This window comes from Phaethon aethereus, assembly GCF_964289735.1.
Source record: "Phaethon aethereus genome assembly, chromosome: 9".
Lineage (NCBI taxonomy): Eukaryota > Metazoa > Chordata > Aves > Phaethontiformes > Phaethontidae > Phaethon > Phaethon aethereus.
The window spans coordinates 7,064,126-7,084,617 of NC_138585.1; the positions used below are offsets into that span (position 1 = coordinate 7,064,126).

Genomic DNA, 20,492 nt, shown 5'->3' on the forward strand with positions numbered 1-20,492 from the left:
CTACTATAAGCAGAAATGTATTCTGAAAAATGAATCCAGAGTAACTGGACTGATAAGACGTATTTACTGCTGGTTTAACTGTATTTAGAGCAAAGTTTTGAATCATTCGTTGAAGAAGATGATTCTGTTCTATCTGAAGAAAAACTCTCAATATATTTCATTCATCCTTGGGTAACATTGAAGAGGACATTAAATGCACACGAATGGAAGCTGAAAGTTGGTTAAAAAGAAATCTTAAGAAGGATGTTCTTTCCTAGGGATGTCTTTTGGGTTTTCTTTTTTTTTTTTTTCTTTCCTTGGAAGGTCTACACCTACGTATAAGCAAGCCTTTAGGACCTGTTTGGTGGCTGTTCTGAGATAGAAAGCTGGGCTGACAGAGATTCCTATGAAGCAGTTTTCTTAGGTCATTAAAATGCATCCTAGCATTAATAATTTGAAAATCTATGAGGAAACACTCCTCTGGTCTACAGATCTGTAATGCCTGAGAAAAGGAAGTTGGCTCAAAATAGATATATTCATGTCCGTCCATCCATCCTGTGAATTCAGTAGTGGGCTGTTGGATATGAACAGTTTTCATTCTTTTCATAGCAAATTCACAATAAGTATTAAAATAAAATAAGGGGGAGGGGGAACAGCACCAAATATTCTCTCTAAAACAAAGTGTCATATCATTTATGACAACTGGCAACTTCTTATCTCCATAGTACATTTTGGCTATGAATGTTATGCATGCTTTAGATATTTTTTTTCCTTCTACATTCGCATTTCTTTTCCTGGTTTAGGAGATAAAAAACACCTCTCTCTCTCATTTTCAGAGCCATAATGTGCTTGAGTTCTTATTCTGAGCAGGATAGACTTGTTGAAGGAGAAAATGAGTAACCCAGGTCTTTCCTCTGAGTGTGAAATATCCCATGTGTTTTTTCACCCGTTTTTATTTCTTTATTAGCACCTTTCACTTTCGTCAGCTAGAGCAGATTGAAAACTAATGGTGAGGTCCAGCTGCTAAGTTAATGCTGACAGAGAACAAAATCATTTTGGAGTAGGCAAGTAAATTCCTCTGTAATCGGGTTCAGTACTTTTGGTATGAGAGGCATTGTTTCTGTTCAATTCAGACAGAACTTTGTGATTTGAATAGGAAATACTGTAAGAAGTCAGCCTCTTCGAAGAATCAACTAAATCCTCAATTAAACTACATCACCCCGTTATTTGTATTTACTGCTTTTAAATCAGCTACCACAAAAACTGTTTTGGAAAGAAAGCTTCACAAGGTTATAAACAAAAGAGGGACTTGAATAATTTAAGCAAGCTACATGAAATAATTGGATGCCATGCATTGTGTGTGATCAGCCACCCCAGTTCTTTTCCATGTTGTCAGTGTTTTGAACCTTTGCCTGACATCAGACAAAGAAGTGGCAGATGGAGAAAACTGGGTAGCTGGAACAGAGAGGAATGAGCTGACAAATCAAACACCATATCAAAGGAACTACCAAAAACCAACAAAATCAAGGTGTGACTGCTTAATCTAAGATCATTCAAAAAATCTGAAACTGAATAGGTCTAGTGGGAATGGTTAGTTTTCCCTCTCCCCCTGCATTTTTAAACTATTTTTCTGATCCTTTTTCTCATTTTAAGAGCTTTCATTTGTTTCGTTTTATTTTTAAGAAAGAAAGGAAGTTCCGTACTAAAACTTCAGTTGCTAATAGGGAATGAGGTTGCCAGGTCACTCTAGTTGTCATCTCACCCAGAGGAGAGAATGATATGTCTGTATGATTCGTATCTTTCTTATCCTTTGCAAGACTGTAAGAGGGAGCAATCTTTTATGTGCTCCAACACTTCCCATATGACAATATATCCTTTTATGAGAGTCTTAAAAAAGGTTGCACTGTGTAAAGACTTGTGGATTAGTTCTGGGTTCTTACTTTTAGATCTTAGTGAATGCTCTGACTGCAACCATTGCACAAAAAAATGTCATGAAGTACTGTGTTCTGCAATAAACGTGGCATTAGCTAGTATATATAAAAAGCATTAGCTTATGTATTTTCACAATGCTCTCCTTTATGGAAAGTTATTAGAAGAGTTTTAAAAATGTAAGAATTAGAAAATGTCATGCAGGGAAGCACTGAGAACCTGTATTCCAGTTCTCAGATCTAGTACAACCCTAAAGAATTCTTCAGATTAGGATAAGAAATTTCATAGAAAGTCCTGCTCAGCCAATACATCCTCTCCACACCTGAGACTGAGTGTATCTGCCAAGTTTGTTGAACGTGTCCAAATACTGATTTCCTCAGAGGTAAAAACTTGGTCAAATTTGGATAGCATAGTCTATCATCCCATCTTAAAACCTCTATTGAAAGTAAACAGAACACTGAAAAAAGGGGGCTAGGGGCACAGAACTGCTCTGTGTGTGTCTGTGATTTTGAACCAATTGTGATGGTGTTTTTGAAGAGGAGAGCACATTAGAAGTCATGGCAGGGAAACTGAGATCAGACAATAAAGTTATGAAGAAAACAAAAGAAAGTCTATGAACCCTCTTTATAAATAGGAACTTTAAAGAGTAGGAATTTTTGTCTGACTTAAACCATGAGCAACATAATCTATTTCACCTTTAATCATCCTCTTGTCACAACAAGCTTAAACATTAAACAAAATTACTGTTTAATGGCTGTAACTGGCTATAATACATAGATTTTTATGATCAACCTAGGTATTTCTTTACAAGTATTTTAAAGGAAAGTCATTGCATGAATAATGACATTGTAAAACTGGAGATGGAACTCCAGTGTTTATTGTGCCTCAGCAATTTCCATTTGGAATATGTTTAGGTTAGCATGTAAAAAAAAAAAAAGTTTCTTTTACTCAAGTAAAACATTCAAAATTTGAGTCTTTAATCTGCGGACAGAGTTACTGTCATTAAAGATTTTGCAGACCAGATGCTGATGTCTGTAATGCTGGCACAATACTTTAGCCGTTAATGTTTTCTGCAGAGTGTTCCAAGTGCCTTGTGGCAAGAGGTTCTTGGTGATACCCAAGCGGGAAGAGAGTGCAGATTCGTAGAGTTCTAGGTAGTGTGGATTCCTTAGCCTGAATAGGCCCTACAGCATACCTGCATCTCATTCAGGACCAGATCTTGCAATCTGTACCTCTGGTAATCCCTTGATGGGAGTGGAGTGGTCACACATTCCTGATAGATTGGTAAAACCAGTTTTCTGGCTCTGACTCTTGAAAAATCTAGCTGATTCTTTTTTTTTTTTTCTTAAAAGTGGCATGATGGCTCGGGGATAAGCTGCTTATGTGTCTTGTTCCCTAGTTTCTCTGCTGAAGATGCTTTCCATGAGATAGGTGTCTCTAACAGCATTAAATTCTGGTATTTACCCTGCATGAAGTAGGACTGGGACCATAAACTACAGGTTTCTTTATTTCTATGAGGGTTTGACAAATCTGGCTTAATCGCCACCCTTTCTTCACTATCAGTCCCTTACAGCCTCTTCCCTGAGTTGAACCTGACTGTGCCTCTGTCAAACCTGTCTTGGGATGGAATTCCACAGATTAATTATTCTTAGGTTACAAGAACAACCTTAGATTAGAACAATAATCTTTCTGATCACTGGTCATACTAGGTCTGTCTATAATCTGTAGCAGGAAGACACCATGCTGCATTCTCTGATGCTTCCTGCCCTTTTCTCCATCAACCACGTGTTGACAACTGACTTGTCTATTCTTAGGGCAGGGATTTTGACCAATTCACTGTCATCTTAGTTTTAGATCTCAGCCTGGGAGCTGCAGTTTCACTAACCCTAGCTGGAAGCAGGAATCTCATTGATAACTTACCGTTCATTTAAAGACCCTTTCAGGTATTTCTTTGGAAGGCTTGCTTTCCTCATTATTTTGCCTCTTGTTTTGCCTCATGCTTTTGAAAGAGGAGTGAGGAAGTAGTATCATTCTACTGTTCATTTAAAATAAGTCTCTGTTCTCTGACATTGGTAGCTTCTTTAGTATAGGGTCCAGAAAGCCACTCCGAGTTGTTTGAATATATGTATTTTTTTAAAGCCACTGTAAAAACAGAGTTGAAAATACATGGAGTATCTCAGAATAATTGTTGCCAGCACTAATGTGTCTACCTTAAGCCTTGTTTGTCATTCTACCAACAATGCCACTCCGTAGCAGAAACCAGATGTGTGAGGATGGTCGTGACCAAATGTTTTCAGTATTGTAACAAAACATAGGCTGCCTCGCTGCCATTCACTTTGGAGCTCCCTCTCTGGAGAACAAAGAATTAATATAATAATGAATAATGGTTTTCCTTACTCCACCTGTGTAATATATACTCTGTCATCAGTTTTATGGGAAGTTGAACTTTGTTCTTGTGATTTTGAATTAGTGCTTGCACTGTTTTAAATACAGCATTACCTACAGAATTGCTGATTTTTTTTTATTGTCGTTTTTGCCTTATGAACCAAGACAAAGTGATCTCTCATTCCTTCATAACACAGTCTGTCAAATATCTTTCCAAAGAGGCTATCAATGTAGTGCTGTGGTTTTGTTTTAATATAATCTTTTCCATGACCATATTTTCAGGCTAAGAGAATAAAATTCAGGGGGAGATCCTGTGTGAAAATACCTGTATATTCTTGTGTCATGGCCAACAGAATCACTTTCTGGGTGTGGTTGTATTCATGCATCTTTGACTTAGAGGTCAAAGTACTAGTGACTGTTTAGTACTAAAAATAACTCTTTAAATTATCCTTTCCAGGTCTCCAGTGAATTTACACAGAAAGAATTGCACATTTTTTTTACAGTTACAATGTATATGCACCATTAAAACAATAAATGTCAGTGTGTTGCTTACATTAAAAAAAGGCATTAATGCTCTGAAATTTCCACTCAAAAAGCCTCATTTGCACCTGTTACTGGGGATAGTTGTGCTTATTTCATTCCCTTACAGCTATAAAAGTAGAGAACAGTTTTCTGAGGTCAGTGGAGTATGAATAAACTGATGTGGGTGAGAAATCTAGTTCATCATTAACAACAAAAGAAGTCATTATCAGTTCTGTTACCAGATTGCCCTGTACCTGGAATGTAAAGCTGCGAATCAGAAACAACAATATGTTGTGGGTTTAATAAAATATTTGATTCTTCTTACCTCCTCACCATCCACCACACCCTCCCCCCTGCAAAAAAAGGTGAGGGGGAATCTCCAAAATCATGGACTAGAGCAGAGGGCAATCATGTAAGCAGCTGGTGTGTAAATGCCTCCATGTTTACACATTTGTTTTACTGTGGAAAGTAAACCATAAGAAACCATTTCAAAAGACCTACTAAGTCTGGCACATATTTAATTAAAGTTTTAGATATTCCTCAGTATCACTGACTTACCTCATGTTGACGAGCAGATACCAAGGGTTCATCCGCTTTTGAGCCTAGGATTTTTTTGTGTGTTTGTTTTTTAATTGCTAGTATTTTTCCATCTGCTCTCTGCAGTACACAGGTATGCGCACACACATACTCCTGAGAAGTCCCAGAATTCTGATGAAGAGGAGAGGGAGCTGCTACATCACCTAAATTGTGTCAAACTGATTGCTTTCAGATATCATTGCGCAAACTTGTACCAGTGCCACAACTGGGAAGCTTTTTTACCCCATTAATAGAATATGTTTTGTAGATGTAAAAGTTGACATACTCGGTAATTTGAAAATCACAACTTGTCAAAAATGATAAGTGTTTTAATAACTTTCCTTTCATTATCATCTCATTTATCAGACCTATAATATTAAAAATTCTTCAAGGGTTACTTGGCTGTATATCTCTATAAAATTATGGCTTTTTAAGTAGTTATAATATGTTAAGTGAACTATCATAGTATCTGGATAAGTAATTTTGACAGTCATAATGTAATAATTCTGTAAGAACACTGGGAGGATGACAAGGGTAGTTGCTGGGTTTTTTGCCAGTTTGGCAGCCTATTTTTCATTAACTACAAAACTGATGTTAATGCATTTTGGACTGTTTGAAGAACTTCACTCAGGTAAGATTTACCTGCTTGAGAGCACCATGTTTCTCTGGGTTCCTTCTGGTCCACAGGACAGTGCCGTGCCCAGTGCCCTGTGAAGCAGACAGGAAGACGAGTGGGCAATTTTTGGTCCTGAATCCAATTTTTTCCCAGGTGTTTGCTAGGCTTTATGGAGGTGGCCCCCATCACCTGCTGTGTGCAACTCTGTCCTAGAGACAAAAGCCTTGGCACGAGCATGGCTGCTTCCCTGTATTATTTCATTTCTAGGCATTGTCTTCCTTTGCTGTGGGGTATCAGATGCTGTTGTAATGTTTTTTTTTTCACCCTGATCTCCCTGTCTGTTGATGGTGGTATAGAAGGACCTTGGGAAGGCTCCTGAGGAACAGAGGTCACTGGGTGGATGAGACCAGGGATGGATTTCCCATAGGAAAATGTGACCTGTGAGGAGGTGGTTAAAGTGCATATTTTGTAAAAATGCCAAAGTTGCAAACTATGTACTAAGGGAAGAGCAGCTGACTTCTTGAAGTGCATAGTTTGTTTCTCTCTGCGTTTCATTATTTTCCTATGTATTCTGTTTGCAAACAAATTGTAAGCTTTTTCTTACTTACATTTATAAACTCAGCCCAGTCTTACAGAGACAAAACATTTTATCGAAAAATTTACTGTGAATAAAGATTCCCTGGGCCCTCACTGACAACTGTTGGATCCCTCTATCTTCAAACTGTGCCCTTAAAAATACTCGTACAATCATGTTATTTTACTCAAATACGATTATGACAGATGGCCTGGTCTTCAGGCTTTGTAACCACCTGCAGTTCCCAGTGAAGTCCAGAAGATCAGCATTTACTCAATATATCTGGAAATGAGGCTTTTAGTAAACAAGTCTGATAATTTATGTGCAAGAAGAAGCATGATCCAGTTCACTCAGTTTTAGTTACGTGCTGCAGGGCTAATAGGGGAAGAAACTGTAAGCAGTTATCTGGGTCATAAGAGCAAGCACATATGACTTTTGAGTAAAGAAAACAAACCAGTACATATAACACTGCCGTTATTGGTCATTTCTAGAAGATAACTTTGCACTATATTCACAGAGAGAAAATACCAGTTTTTAAATGAAGTCAGAATGTTCCAAAATACATAGGCATTTTCATGGCAGAGCTAACAGAAGAGCTGTTTTCAGCAAATGCTTTGACAAGCAGTTAGTCAGTTCCTCCTTCCAGAAAACCATTTGTCACCCAAAAATTCAAGTCTGTAAATGTCTGTCCTAAAAAGTGAGCTGACACAGCGTTTTCTTCCCAGGGCTAGAGCCAAGCATCTGCAAAGTGGTACTGCCACAGCCAGTCACATTCTGCTTGTCCAGTCGTGCTGGTGTAAATGCAAATACTACTAAATAGTATCTAATGTTAACCACAAAAATGGCTTTGAATTAACTTTACATCTTGATAAAATACTTTGTTTGTGGTTCCTACCAGATATATTCAAATTAATATTATAATTTTCTTCAGAAACTGCAAATACAATTTGTTTCTTTACATTGTTGAGGAGCAGTTAAATAGAAACTATATAGATATTTATTTGCACTTTCTAAATTGCTGAAATGATTTATTATTGTGCCATTTTCGTGATATTACATTTTTATTGCTTTACATTGCACATGTTGGGTTTTAATAGTTGCATCCTTCATTCCATTAATTTCAAATTAAACATTAAATTGCAATGAACATTCAGTCATAGTTCCTAAAGCATAAAAAATAAGCTTTGGTCTTGACTTTCTGGAATGAAAGTGGGGATGGAATACAGACTAAGTGGAAAAATAATCTGTTCTCAGCAAGATCTGTGATATTATATATAACAGCATCTGGTAACTGTGAGTTCTGTGTTCATTTTTGTACTACAAGGTTTAGTTTTATTGTGCTTCAGTTAACCAAGCATAATTTAGTCTTTATCAATTATGGATTTTACCAGTACTTAGCAAGGAATTGCCTATTGCCATTGAAATCAATGTAAATTTTGTACCCAATCATTAAGGCTCAGGTTGTATGTTTTACCTCAACTCTATTTTCAGGTAGGTTTTATTTTTTGTGTTTTGTTTTGGTTTTTTTTATGTGGTATCTCATTTACTTAAAAACCAGATACAGAAACGTCCTTGGGAGTTCACATTATAAAACATTTAAAGGGTTGGCTCCTCAAAGACTTATGTCTATAATTTAATTCATACCTCTCAAAACTCCCACAGAAATCTTAACTCTTAGAGACGCAAAATATGCCAAAAGAGACGAAGTTTTAAAGTCATTTAAAGGAATAGATAATAAATTTAGGAATATTTTGCTATAGAGATGAAACTGAAATATGTGTCCACAGTGTGATTTGCTCCATGTTGGAATCAATTAGAACCTTTCTGTTGAATTCAGTCCGATTTTAGTCATTCCCCTGTGCACAGGCCTCAGGACTTCAGTTTTCCATGCGCAGCAAGTAACTTATGCAGATGCTCATTTGAGGCAGAAGGTGACAGAACAACCCCTGTTACATCTCCAGATACTGAAATGTTTACAAGATCGTGTGTGTTTTGAGGACGAGAAATCTAGTGATTAGGAATTCCTAGAAAGTCCAAATTCGTAGAGAGTAGGAATTAAATCTGAGTACGAAATCCCAGACCCATTATAATCTATACAAGTGCTAGCATTCCCAGTCTCTTACATGTATAAAAAAGCAAGGAAGCGTAATTTTTCTAAAAGGTTAAAAAAGAAAAAAAAGGTAAAAAATGCAGCTGGGTATGATGACACGATCAGCTCTCAGACTAACAGAGCCAGAAATAGGCAGCAGAAATCAAAGAGAAAGAGTAAAGTCTTTAAATATTTATAATGGAGCTGGTAAAAATATGATTCATCAAAAATACAGTTTTACTGAAGTAAAAGTATTTTGTGGATGTTTTGATAGTTCTGCCATTTCTGCAGTGCTGATGGGCTTTTTGAGAGGACTGAATTGAAAATCTGACCTTTCTCTGAAAACAGCTATTTTGATGCAGCTCGGTTTCATGAAAAGTTTCAAATCGTTTTTAATTTCACATTGGGAAAAAAGCTAACATCATCTTCAGAGCTGCTGAACAACACAATTTATGCCCTCTGTATAGCTCCTGCTCAGGAGAAAAGGTGAGGGCAACAAACAGGATAACATCTTTGACATATAGCAAATAAGTAGGTTTTTTCAGTATGTTAGATGATGAAACAGCACAAAACCCAGCATGTTGAGTTCGTTTTGGCTTTGAATTTACTGCTTAAAAACCAAACCTCCTTGCATTACTGAATAATTAACATGCATAAGATATCCCACTGTAAAATCTTAAAAGGGACGGTGCCCCTATTTTTACTACGGAGTTCTTCATGGTTGTGCTATATATTTAGGTTCAGTGCAGATGCACTTTGTATATCCAGTATAGTTATTTTCATATCAGTGGGAGTATAAAAACTTAATCTAAGTTTTTGTATAGGAAAAGTTACTTTATAGTACTACTAATAATACGATTATATGAAAGAGTAATGTTTGCAATCAGTCTGAGACTTACTGGTGCACAATACGCCCCTACCATTATAAATACTTTGCCAAGGGTCTGTGCTTCTGAAATTGTTTTGGTGGCTGGAGTCCCATCTGAATCACTGAACATATCTGGACCTGTTACGGCTGACACTCCTGTATTACAAAGCAAGGATCTTACTAAATTCTGAGTAGGTTTAATTTACTGTCTCAGAAATATCTGAGATTTTGTACTGCTTAAGTATTTGTCTGTGCTGTCATTAGAAGAATCAAAAGCTGGAAATAAGGAACAAAATATCGAGTAGCAGTTGCTTGAAGGCAGCTCTGGAAATAGTGAGGTAGTCCGCTGACACAGCTGAGGTTCTCACACCTCTAACATGCAAAGTACGAAGCATGAGCAGGCTAAGGCATTCCTACGCAAAGCTGTGATGGGGAGTCTCTCTCAGCTTTCTGCGCCTGAAGAACAGGCTTTCTCATGAACTGCCCGTGACAACTCATTACAAACCTTCTCTGCATAAAAATGCAGTCATTTACTGATTGAACTACAGTCAGGGGCATTTGGTGACTTACTGGGGATGGTGGGTGGAACTGTATTCTTAACAGCAGCACAGTATAAAATGGCACTGACACCTTTATAAAGCCATGGTAGGAAGGCTCAGAGGAGTAAAATAAGCTGAAATAATGATAGCAATTCTAAGTGTCCACACAAATTAGAGTCCAAATGATCTTCTAGTGAGGGATCTGAATTTACCTTTCCTTTTGATGAATTTATTGTCTTCACTATGTCATTTCTGTCCTGATAAAAGGCTAGATGCTGTAACTTTGACTATGTTTTTTTTCATTTGTGATGATACTTTGTAGTAGAAGCATTTGTGTCCAAAGTAACTCATCATGTCTAGAGATCCAGTCCAAATTACGACCTTACATTTGAAACTGAATATTTCGGATTATTCAAAGAACAGACAAGCGGAAGTAAAAACAAACAAAAAAAGGCCATGATCAGGAGGAACCATATGGTACTCTTGTAACAATTAAACTCAGTGCTCTACTTTACTGCACGTCTGCAGGATGTGCAGATTAAACCCTTGTGCCCAGGCTCCATGCCAAGATTGAATTAATCTTCCTAAGCTTTTTATTTAATCTGCTTCTATAAGAAGAGCCCATAGCAGAGTAATAGCTGAGTGAAAACTTTGGGATGTGTAAGCACTTTACCCCTTTCCTAACCTCTCGCTCACTGTGTTACCTCTCACATGTGTTTTTTATGGGCATAGGGTGAAACTGTCCTGAGATACCTAACGCGCCTTTGACATATTTTACAGTGCATGTTAACAAGAGTTTAGGACCCAGTGAAAAGATCCAAACTGAATAATTTCCCTTTTATCTCACTTCATAGGCTGCAAATGCCGTGACAATTCCATGATTATCCAAAGGTATTTTGTATTGCACATCTCTAATAATTATTTTTTGTGAACCTGACATGTCTGCAGACTTGGAGAAAATTCTCATAAAATTCACTTTCTTTGTCCTCACTTCATCTTAAAAAAAAAAAAAGTAAAAATCACAGGAGGATCTTGCCATCCTTTCTTATGTGCACATCCAGAGTGCTCTCCCTCCAGGCTTTCTACCCATGAGATAGCCAGGAATCGGCACCTGTTCATTCAAGCACAGCACCATGCTAATGTGGCTACTTGGTTTCTAGCTTAGAGCTGCTGGCATCCAACTGTCTGCAAACTCCCATTTGCACATAGCCTCAAATGACCACCTGTTATTCTCAGGTGATTCTGTAATACTTTTTAATGGCATTGTGTTATCATCAACCTGATCTTTCAAATTACAAATCTGAGAAAAAAAGGGAGTGAACGGCTATCTCAAAATATTGGCATGCTGGCAGAAGGATACAGGTCTATTGATAACCACCAGTAGGCAGTCCTTTAATTCTGCCTCACTTTTCTGTGGAGCCCAACAGTAATTTCTGTTTTGGTCTATATATTTGGAATTATTTTACTTTTATTATTTTTTTAAGACAGCCCTAGCTCCTAGTACTTGCCTTTCCTTTGATTGGCATGGTCAAGTCCACTGCTTATATTATGTCCTAGGCAGTCCAAAGTTACAGGTAGAGTTCTCAAGTTAAAGCTGACTGATGCTTTTGAATAAAGAGAAGCAGAAAAATGAATTGATCATTCACTGTGTACTTTGAATTAGCCAACTATACCCCAAAACAATACATTTAAAATGATTCACAGGAATAGTTTTAATAAATGCAACATTTTCCAAGCTGCTTTATCTCATAAATTGTCTGCCTTGATATAGGGCCCCAGGGAAAGTGATTTAATTAAAAAGTAAGTTTTTCTGTCAGTCTGCTGAGTCCTCAATAGACTAAACAGATGCTGATTTTCTAATCTGAGTGTGACACGGTGCTGTTCATTTTCTTATTTATCTCTGTATATCTCACAAATGAGCCAAATCTAGCAGGTCGTGTTGGTACACCTATCCTGCTGCAGAAAATATTTGTGTTAGGTTTGTCTACCAGACTGTAGGAATTCTGTAAGCAGTACATATTTGCTAGACAACATTCCTAATTCTAGGTCTTTATTTAATTTGAAATTCTAGTCACATTATACATCATTAGCTACTTTTATGTATTTTATTAGCGTTTGTCCTTTAACAGCTCAGCAATACTTAGTGGCTAGAAATTATTGCAAGCATGGTAATGACCTTTTTAGTCTTACATGCAGAGGCCTCTAGATCTCTCTTATAAAAATAGGTTCACTTTTTTCAAAGGATATACACAGTAAAACATGTCAGTGCCTCACTAGGCAAATTATCTCCTATTTTTCTCAGTGTAGACCTCACTAATCTAGAGGTGAAATAGCTTCATGATCCATCTTTCAGACACAGATGTGGGATTAGGGCAGTGGTAGCATCTGGGCTTCTGTGTTTACTGTAAGGTGACTGAAGCAAAGTGATGTTTCATCGGCTGCAGCGGCAGGAAATCTGCAATCACTGATTGCAAGGGTTGCAGTCTCAAGTGAACACTAATCAAATAATGCAGGTAGTCTGTGTGAAGATGTCGACCCATACATGTGTTTATGACTTATTGACACGTGTGAAAAAGTAGATCAAAAAATGACCCAGTTGGGAACCGCGTAATTATGCTCCACTTAGCTCCTGGAGGATTAAGTTCCTTTTATTAATGTGCTTTTTTGCAGGTTTAACTGCTCAGTTGCAGGATTATTTTTCAAATAGTTCATTATAATGTGGCATTTTAAAAAAATGGCAAGGACAATATTTCTCAGTAATGATCATGTAACTGTTAAAGAGACTGTGCTAGGCCTTACAGCATTCTAACTAAATTGGACAGCTGTTTCTGTGTGTTGAGCGTGTCTTTGTGTGATATGCAGATGCACTGCTGAATCCACAGGTTCCTTGCAAACATGAATCATGAGGTTAACAAAAGCCTTCCACTGTTGCAGGTGGGCATGGAGCTCCATATATTGATTATAATAGTATACTTTTTGGTACTGCTCTTAAAATCATACCTTTTTGCTTTCTTTCTCTCTTGAACCCTGCAGATTCAGAAAGAAGAAAAGATTAAGAAATGTTTGAGGTTACTCACAATGGAATGCTAATTTGATATGTATTTGATGGATGGGAGGAATGAATGACAATATTTTATATTTCTATGCCTTTAGGATAGAGGGTGTTCGAGAACTGTGTAATCATAGTTAATTAAGCACATCTTCATGTGCACAAACCTTTATCTCCTTGTTACATATTTTCCATTATTTAAGCCAGAGTGCAAGGACCTCTTGTGCACAATTTGAGTGCACAGTGTGACGTGTTATGCATCTAAGCAGTGGTGGTCTAATGTCCAACAGAGCAACATGGTCATATATCTTACTATAAATGAAAGCATGTCCATAAAAATTACACTTTTTAAACCAGCTTATGTAAACAAAACTGTAGAGTAGGTTTTTCAGGTGCTTTGTTGCTGAGTGCCTTTCATGACCTAAGTAATTTCCCTGGAAACTTATTGTGGAGCCGGGAAGAAACCCAGATATGACTGCTGCTTACATGCTACCCACAGAACTGTCGTCTTATCCTGAGCAATTGGTCTCTGCTTCAGCAGAAGAATGAAGTCTGATTCGTTTGGTGTGAGCTTATGGCAACAATGAATCACTTGAAGTGCAAGGGCAGTTTCCTCCACTTTTCAATTTCAAATCCATAGGAATAGAATAGGAAGGGTAGCAGTGGATTTATGTTCTTGCTTTACAGAGCTTCTTGCCAATAAAATTAGATATGAGGAAATATTTTTTTTTGTATTTTATTAAGATATGAACAGCTCCCTCTGTTTATGATTTCAGTATTGCTTCCTGGATTTTAGTATTTCAGTACGAGTTTAATAGCATTGACTTCAATGAGCTGGAAAAGCATATACAGTAGTTACTGCCTTACTCAATTTTTTTTCTATCCTTAAAGATATTTTACATCGCTAATACTTATTTTGCCTCCTTTTCCCAAAAATCCACCCTTTCCTCCCTCAAAATGTAACCTTCTATGTTCTGTAATTATTTAAACAGTAGCTACAGCTTATGCTAGAAAAAATTGTCAAAGCAGTAAACCTGCCCAGTGGTACTGAGACACTCAAAAGGTCGGCAGCTCTGCACTGTAGGAGATATTTGCAGGATTACAGTTGCAAAACTTGTGTATGGTTGTGATCCTGGAAAGCTGGATTAAAACAAACAAACAAAGAAAAACAGCAACCCCTAAACAAACTTATTGAAAAACCCAGCATCGACTGCACGGGTCCATGCTGCATTTTTGAGAAAACAGACATTGAGTTGAATAGTAGTCATAACTGCATTGCTTATTTGCAGATTTCAATCCAACTGCCGGCAGAGGTCTTCGATGATGTGTGTTCAAAGAACAGCATGCCTGTGTTTAGATGTCCATCTGTATGTGGAGAGTGTACATGTAAAGGGTTAAGGATTCAAATCTGGTTCAGAGTAACAGTACTTCAATTTCGTTGACAAGAGGGATTTAAAAACTTTAGTTACAGCAAAAGGAAAGTCATACCCATAAGCAAATTTATATGTTTTATAAATTTCTTGGAAGCCTAGTTATGCCATGTAGTGTATGAAGAAGATTCATTACTGGCTGTTGTCCGAAACCTCTGCTGTGCCATGATGGACCCATGTAGCTGAATCAAGTTCTTGAAGGACACACGTAAGAAAAAAAACAGTATCATTGTCATTCATATGCACATCTTCAGAGGTCACAGTGATGCCTTGGTCATGGTGTTCCTGTCTCTGTTCTTTGAATTGAAACTCAAGATGCATCTTTCCTGAACAGACTATTTGTCTCTTCTAAAGTGTGAGTGGATTTGCATGTGATCACGCGGCTTTGATTCTTAGGCACTTTGGGACCTTTCAGGGACATCGTGCTTACCTCAGGAAGTATAAAACCGCAACCTTTATTCTAAATAAATGATCAGCTATGTTGATTCGCTCATCTGAGAAGAGCACATGTATAAATATAATAAAAGGCTAGAGAGTAACAAAATCAGAACAGGATGTGAATATAAATGAGTAATTTTGTCAGCAGTGAACTAATGAAACCCGGTTTCCTACAGGTTTGAGCTTCATGTTTGATTTACTGGTACCAAAAATGTACAAGACAACAATAAGAAAAGCTTCAATTCAGAGCTTTTACAAGGACTTTGTGTGGACTGAGATGTGATCCGTTTGTCACCCATAAACTATTTCTGTAGCGTCTCTGTATCGTGCAGCTGCATCATTTCATAGGACTTGTGGGAAACAACTCATCTTTTTTAAATACTGCCAGGGATAGTCACTCAACCACTTCCCTGAGCAACCTGTTCCAATGCTGGACAACCCTTTCAGTGAAGAAATTTTTCCTAATATCCAATTTAAACCTCCTCTGCTGCAACTTGAGGCCATTTCTTCTTGTCCTATCACTTGTTACTTGGGAGAAGAGACCCACGCCCACCTTGCTACAATCTCCTTTCAGGTAGTTGTAGAGAGTTGTAGATAAGGTCTCCCCTCAGTCTCCTCTTCTCCAGTCTAAACAACCCCAGTTCCCTCATCTGCTCCTCATAAGGCCTGTGCTCTAGACCCTTCATCAGCATTGTTGGTCTTCTTTGGACATTCTCCAGCACATTGATGTCTTTCTTGTAGTGAGAGGCCCAAAACGAACACAGGATTTAAGCTGCGGCCTCACCAGGGCCGAGTACAGGGGCACGAGCACTTCCCTGCTCCTGCTGGCCACACTGTTTCTGATACAGGCCAGGACGCTGTTGGCCTTCTTGGCCACCTGGGCACACTGCCGGCTCATATTCAGCCGGCTGTCAACCAGCACCCCCAGGTCCCTTTCCACCGGGCAGCTCTCCAGCCACTCCTCCCCAAGCCTGTAGCGTTGCATGGGCTTGTTGTGACCCAAGTGCAGGACCTGGCACCGAGCCTTGTTGAATCTCATAGAACCAAATGAAACATCTGATGATTGCTGATTCACGTAGAACTGTTGATGCAAATGATCAAATGTCAGAGATCCCAACTTTTCACTTGAAGTCTTCTGTATTCTTGTTGTAATGAAGGCTGAAGAAATAGCAAGGTAGCTATGAAAGGCAAAATAAGCATGCAATTTTTTTAATAACTTCTGAAATTGAGTTCAAGTGAAAAATTATGTGTAGTTGTTAAAGCAGTGAAATTGGGGATTTTTCTTTCTACTGAAAGAAGCGTGAGTTTTCTTTTTCGTATAAAAGGCAGTAATGTGTAATACAATTTTGCTGGTTAAGACTTATAATCACTAAATCTTGCATGTAAATGTTGCTGAATATGAAACATTGTCTTTAGCAATTTCTAAGCAGTGGCAGGATTTGTTGGTTATATTTCAGAAATCATAAACTGTCAATAGCTTTTTTTCCAGGCTATTATAATTTTTACAGAGGAAATTATATGATTACGATCCCTGCAGTAGTAACGTATGGATCTCTACTAGAGCTCTCAAAATAATGCAGGATTCAAAATTTATAGGTTGTTATGGCTAATGCTAGTCTGAATAATTTGAAGAGAAAACATTAACATCCAGAATTTAATTAAAAAATTAAAATTAAACAACTCCTAGTAACATTCAACCCTGCAACCAGAACATTTAATAGGAAGCAACTGGAAGAATCTCAGGATGTACATCCTAGCCGTGGGAGAAGAGTTATTTTCCTTCTACTCTGGACACAGTTGCTATCAACTCACTGCCACAGCCATTTTTATGATCACTAAATCCTATATGCACCTGTTCCCAAACCCATTCAAATGAAATGAAGAACAAAGCTTAATGTTTTGTTGTGTTGTCTGTTGTGAGGAAAACAGTATCCCGATTTGCACTCTAATTATTGCAACCTTACGAAGGAGAAGGAAGGTTGGTGGTGCCAAGGTCCTGAACGTGGTGGTTCTGCAACTTAAATGGTGGGCCTGAATAAGAGACAGACCTTGTCTCCTTTTCCTCAAATGAGTTACATAACAATATGTATCTAAGAACCCGGTAAATATTGTAATCTTGGCACCAGTCCCTTTGGCATCAGGTAGGTCTGGGGTTAGCTCAGCTGGGTTTAATAAAGCCCTGTAACTCTATTCAATAATGAAAAAACTGTTATATTTTAAAGACACTATTTGTAATGCTTAGTAGTAGAGTAGTTCTATGTATCTGTAAATAGGTGTGTCTCGCAGTGTAAAGGTGGACCTTTCAGTTTTCAAAGGTGGTAACTCATTTCTTTGCAAACAGTAGTAGAATCCTTCTGGAAAAAAATTCCTACCTATCCAGTTGTTTTCATAGAAGTACATTGCTGTAGCCAGAATCTGGAAGTGGGGGGGGCATTTCTTGCCATATATTTACAAATATCTCCCCATATCCTTGCAGCTGTCAGTGTTTTATCGTTGGTGAATGGGGATATAAAAGACAAAATTGAATTACATATAGAGCTGGAGTATCTAGCATAGGAGCAGGATATAGAGACTTCTAAAATACTTGCTGAGAACTAATTAGAACATGTGCTGCTCCTATGATTGCTTTGCATCAGGCCTCTGCATTTGGAGAGAAAAAAAAGGTAATGTTTAGACTAAGGCTGAGAGAACTTTTCTTATGCCTTGAGCTATTTCTGTTTTTTAAGAACAGTAGGCCTGGATGTCTGAAAATGCTGTATTGTTTACAATCAAACAGTAGATCAATAAAATAATAAACACAAAACACTGAAGTTATGATCTCTGTTGGTGGATTGTGCATCTGAGGAAAACTTTGTTATTAAGAAACTATGAAGGCCACGGTTATAGAACATAACAAATAGTATTTTTCCATTAGATTTCCCACATTTACATTGTTATTTTCATTTTTAATTAAAAAAAGCCTCAAATACACAGCATTGTTTTAGATGCATGTTTTGTTTTGAAGTTGCAGGGAAATTAGGATAATTTTTTTCCAAAGGTATGTGTGACGACATTGAGATACAAACGCAGTGATCAGTGCCCACGATCAAAGCTGAACAATCTGCTTCACTTCAGCCTTTTCTTCATCTTCTGCTTTGTTTCCTATGCAACAGTTCATAAACATTGTGGAGACTGCTTTTATGAATATGCAAAGTATTAGTCTTTTTTAGAGTCTGATGCTCAGGGTAAAATCCATTCCTTCTTCCATAGCCCAAATATTTGGGCTCATTGAGGATGAATGAGAGAGAGCCTGGAAAGAGCGCATCTTTTGTCTGTCTTGGGAAGCCACACCACCCTTTCATGCCCCTTGAGTCAGGGGTTGGAGCAAGCAAATGTCCAATGTATTTTCCCAGTGCCACATAATTACTAAAACAACCGTGCACTGATCCTGTAAAGACATTCATAGGATTGGTTACAATTGTTAAGCGTGGGATTCATCTACCTAAATATCAGTGTACACAGCTAAGCTCAGCTTCAGCTCCCATTATAATCAAGGGAAACTTTTGTGGTGGTGGTTGAGGGAATGTCCTAAAGAACCTGTATTAATACTCTGAGTGTACCTAATCCCTGCCCTCCCCCAACACGCACACTCTAACCAATTTTTCTTTCTCGCACATAATAGGAATTATGAACTCCGGCATTTTTATAAAGTCACTGTCTACTCTCTTCTTTAAAAATAAACAGTGTATTCTAATAGAAAAAGAGAGAGGGGAGCCAGGCTTGAATTAGAGAGCATAGATTCAGAGTTAATTTAGAACTTGGCAGTTGATTCAGATATGATTGGCAAGGAGATTTCCAAAAGGCTGCAACTGTAAATTGGAAATAAATGGAAAAGGATTATGTGAGTGGGAGACAGCTTTGAATCTATAATGCATGTCCCAAGACTGACTTGCTGATAAAAGAGCATGTGTTTAATGTGTCATAAAAATATTTAAGCCACATTGGTCTTTGTACAAGTATTTAATTTTAAAAGTTGGATTATGGAGTGGCTAAAAATGGATTCACTATGCATATCCTTGCCATCAGTATGAAGGGTTAAAAAAAGGATCACCAGAAACTGGGTTGTTGTTTTTCCCTGCCCCCCCTTCCAGTCTCATATTCTCGCAAGATTTTTTTTTTTTACATTGTATTTTGTGTCCAAATCAATTTTTTTAGTCTTTGCTATGTCTGTCTTGTTATATAGTATCCCCCTGAGAGAAACTATGGATCTATTGTATTAGGAGGCAGTTTGGAAGGCAGAGTGAGTTGCTGCCGAGAAGACATTCATGTATGAGTATGTGAATGTGAGTGGGTGACTGAAATGTCCAAAAGGGACACTTGTTTGTGTTCTTTCAACTACTTCTATTCCAAAGATGATATATGTCTGTAAATAAAGCAAGATATATTTTGAATGTGCCCATGTTTTGCATCATTAGTTTTTTCACTGTTGGGAAACTAAACTGCAAGAATCTGAACATCGGCTACCACCTGGCAGCTCAAGAAAGGAGCGGCAGTAGTTAGAAAAAAACACCTCTAAAATATTCTTTAATTTTCTTTCTGCTATTTTCTTTTAACTAAATACAGTCATCTTAATTTAGCTCAAAATTGATGTTGGGACCATATGTAGGGAATAGTCCCTAGGGCTTTAAGTAAACCTTTTAGTAATAACTGAGGAACAGGGAAGTATGTGACCAGAGCTGCACTCATGGCATCATGCTGTATGAGCGTGACGGCCCATTTAGATGTATTATAAACCGATGCCTGAATCTTTACTTTCCCCATCTGTAACAGCATGTGAAATACAAATGAGTGCTAGCTTCTTCAGTGTCACTCTAGTACGTAAGACTTAGGCCTCCCTGGTTATAATTGTTGTATGCTATTTCTCACAGGTGAAATCTGTGCTTTTAAAATCCATGGACAAGAAATGCCCTTTGAAGCTGTTGTGCTAAACAAGACATCTGGAGAAGGTCGTCTTCAAGCAAAAAGTCCTATTGACTGTGAACTGCAGAAGGAATATACATTCATCATCCAGGCCTACGACTGTGGATCAGGACCAGGTGGAACAAACTGGAAGAAATCTCACAAGTGGGTGAAAATGAGGAGAATTTTTTTTTTTTTGCTTTGGCATACATTCGTTCTACAGTACAGATCAGATTGGAAGGCTCCTCTTTATATTGTAGTCAGGTAGAAAGCAAATAAAACCAAGATGAAACATTGTTGCAATAGTCAATCCACTTTTTATTCCTTTTTCCTTTTAGAATGTATTTTTCTCTTTAACCTCCTGCAATTTGACCCATTCTGCAATAGTTCAGTTGAAGCTTTCTCCCTATTCAAGCAGAGAAATGCATCTCAGTTTTGGTTTAATTTTCCATTCTTGCTTTCAAGTTAAGTATATTGACTATCCAGGACATGGAAGCTAGCTTTTAATGGATACTTACAAATTCTAAATAGATTTTTCTTTCTGTTCACCTCATTTCAAA

At 37.7% G+C, this 20,492-nt stretch overlaps 1 protein-coding gene across 1 annotated transcript in view; it reads left to right on the forward strand.

Annotated features, from left to right (window-relative positions):
• Positions 1-20,492, forward strand: part of CLSTN2 (calsyntenin 2) — a gene marked incomplete at its 3' end in the record, with an annotated part of 384,651 nt that overhangs the window by 279,905 nt on the left and 84,254 nt on the right. The window contains exon 3 of the mRNA XM_082003800.1: positions 19,902-20,097. Coding sequence (XP_081859926.1) covers positions 19,902-20,097 — 196 coding nt within the window. The remainder of the gene's footprint in view (positions 1-19,901; positions 20,098-20,492) is intronic.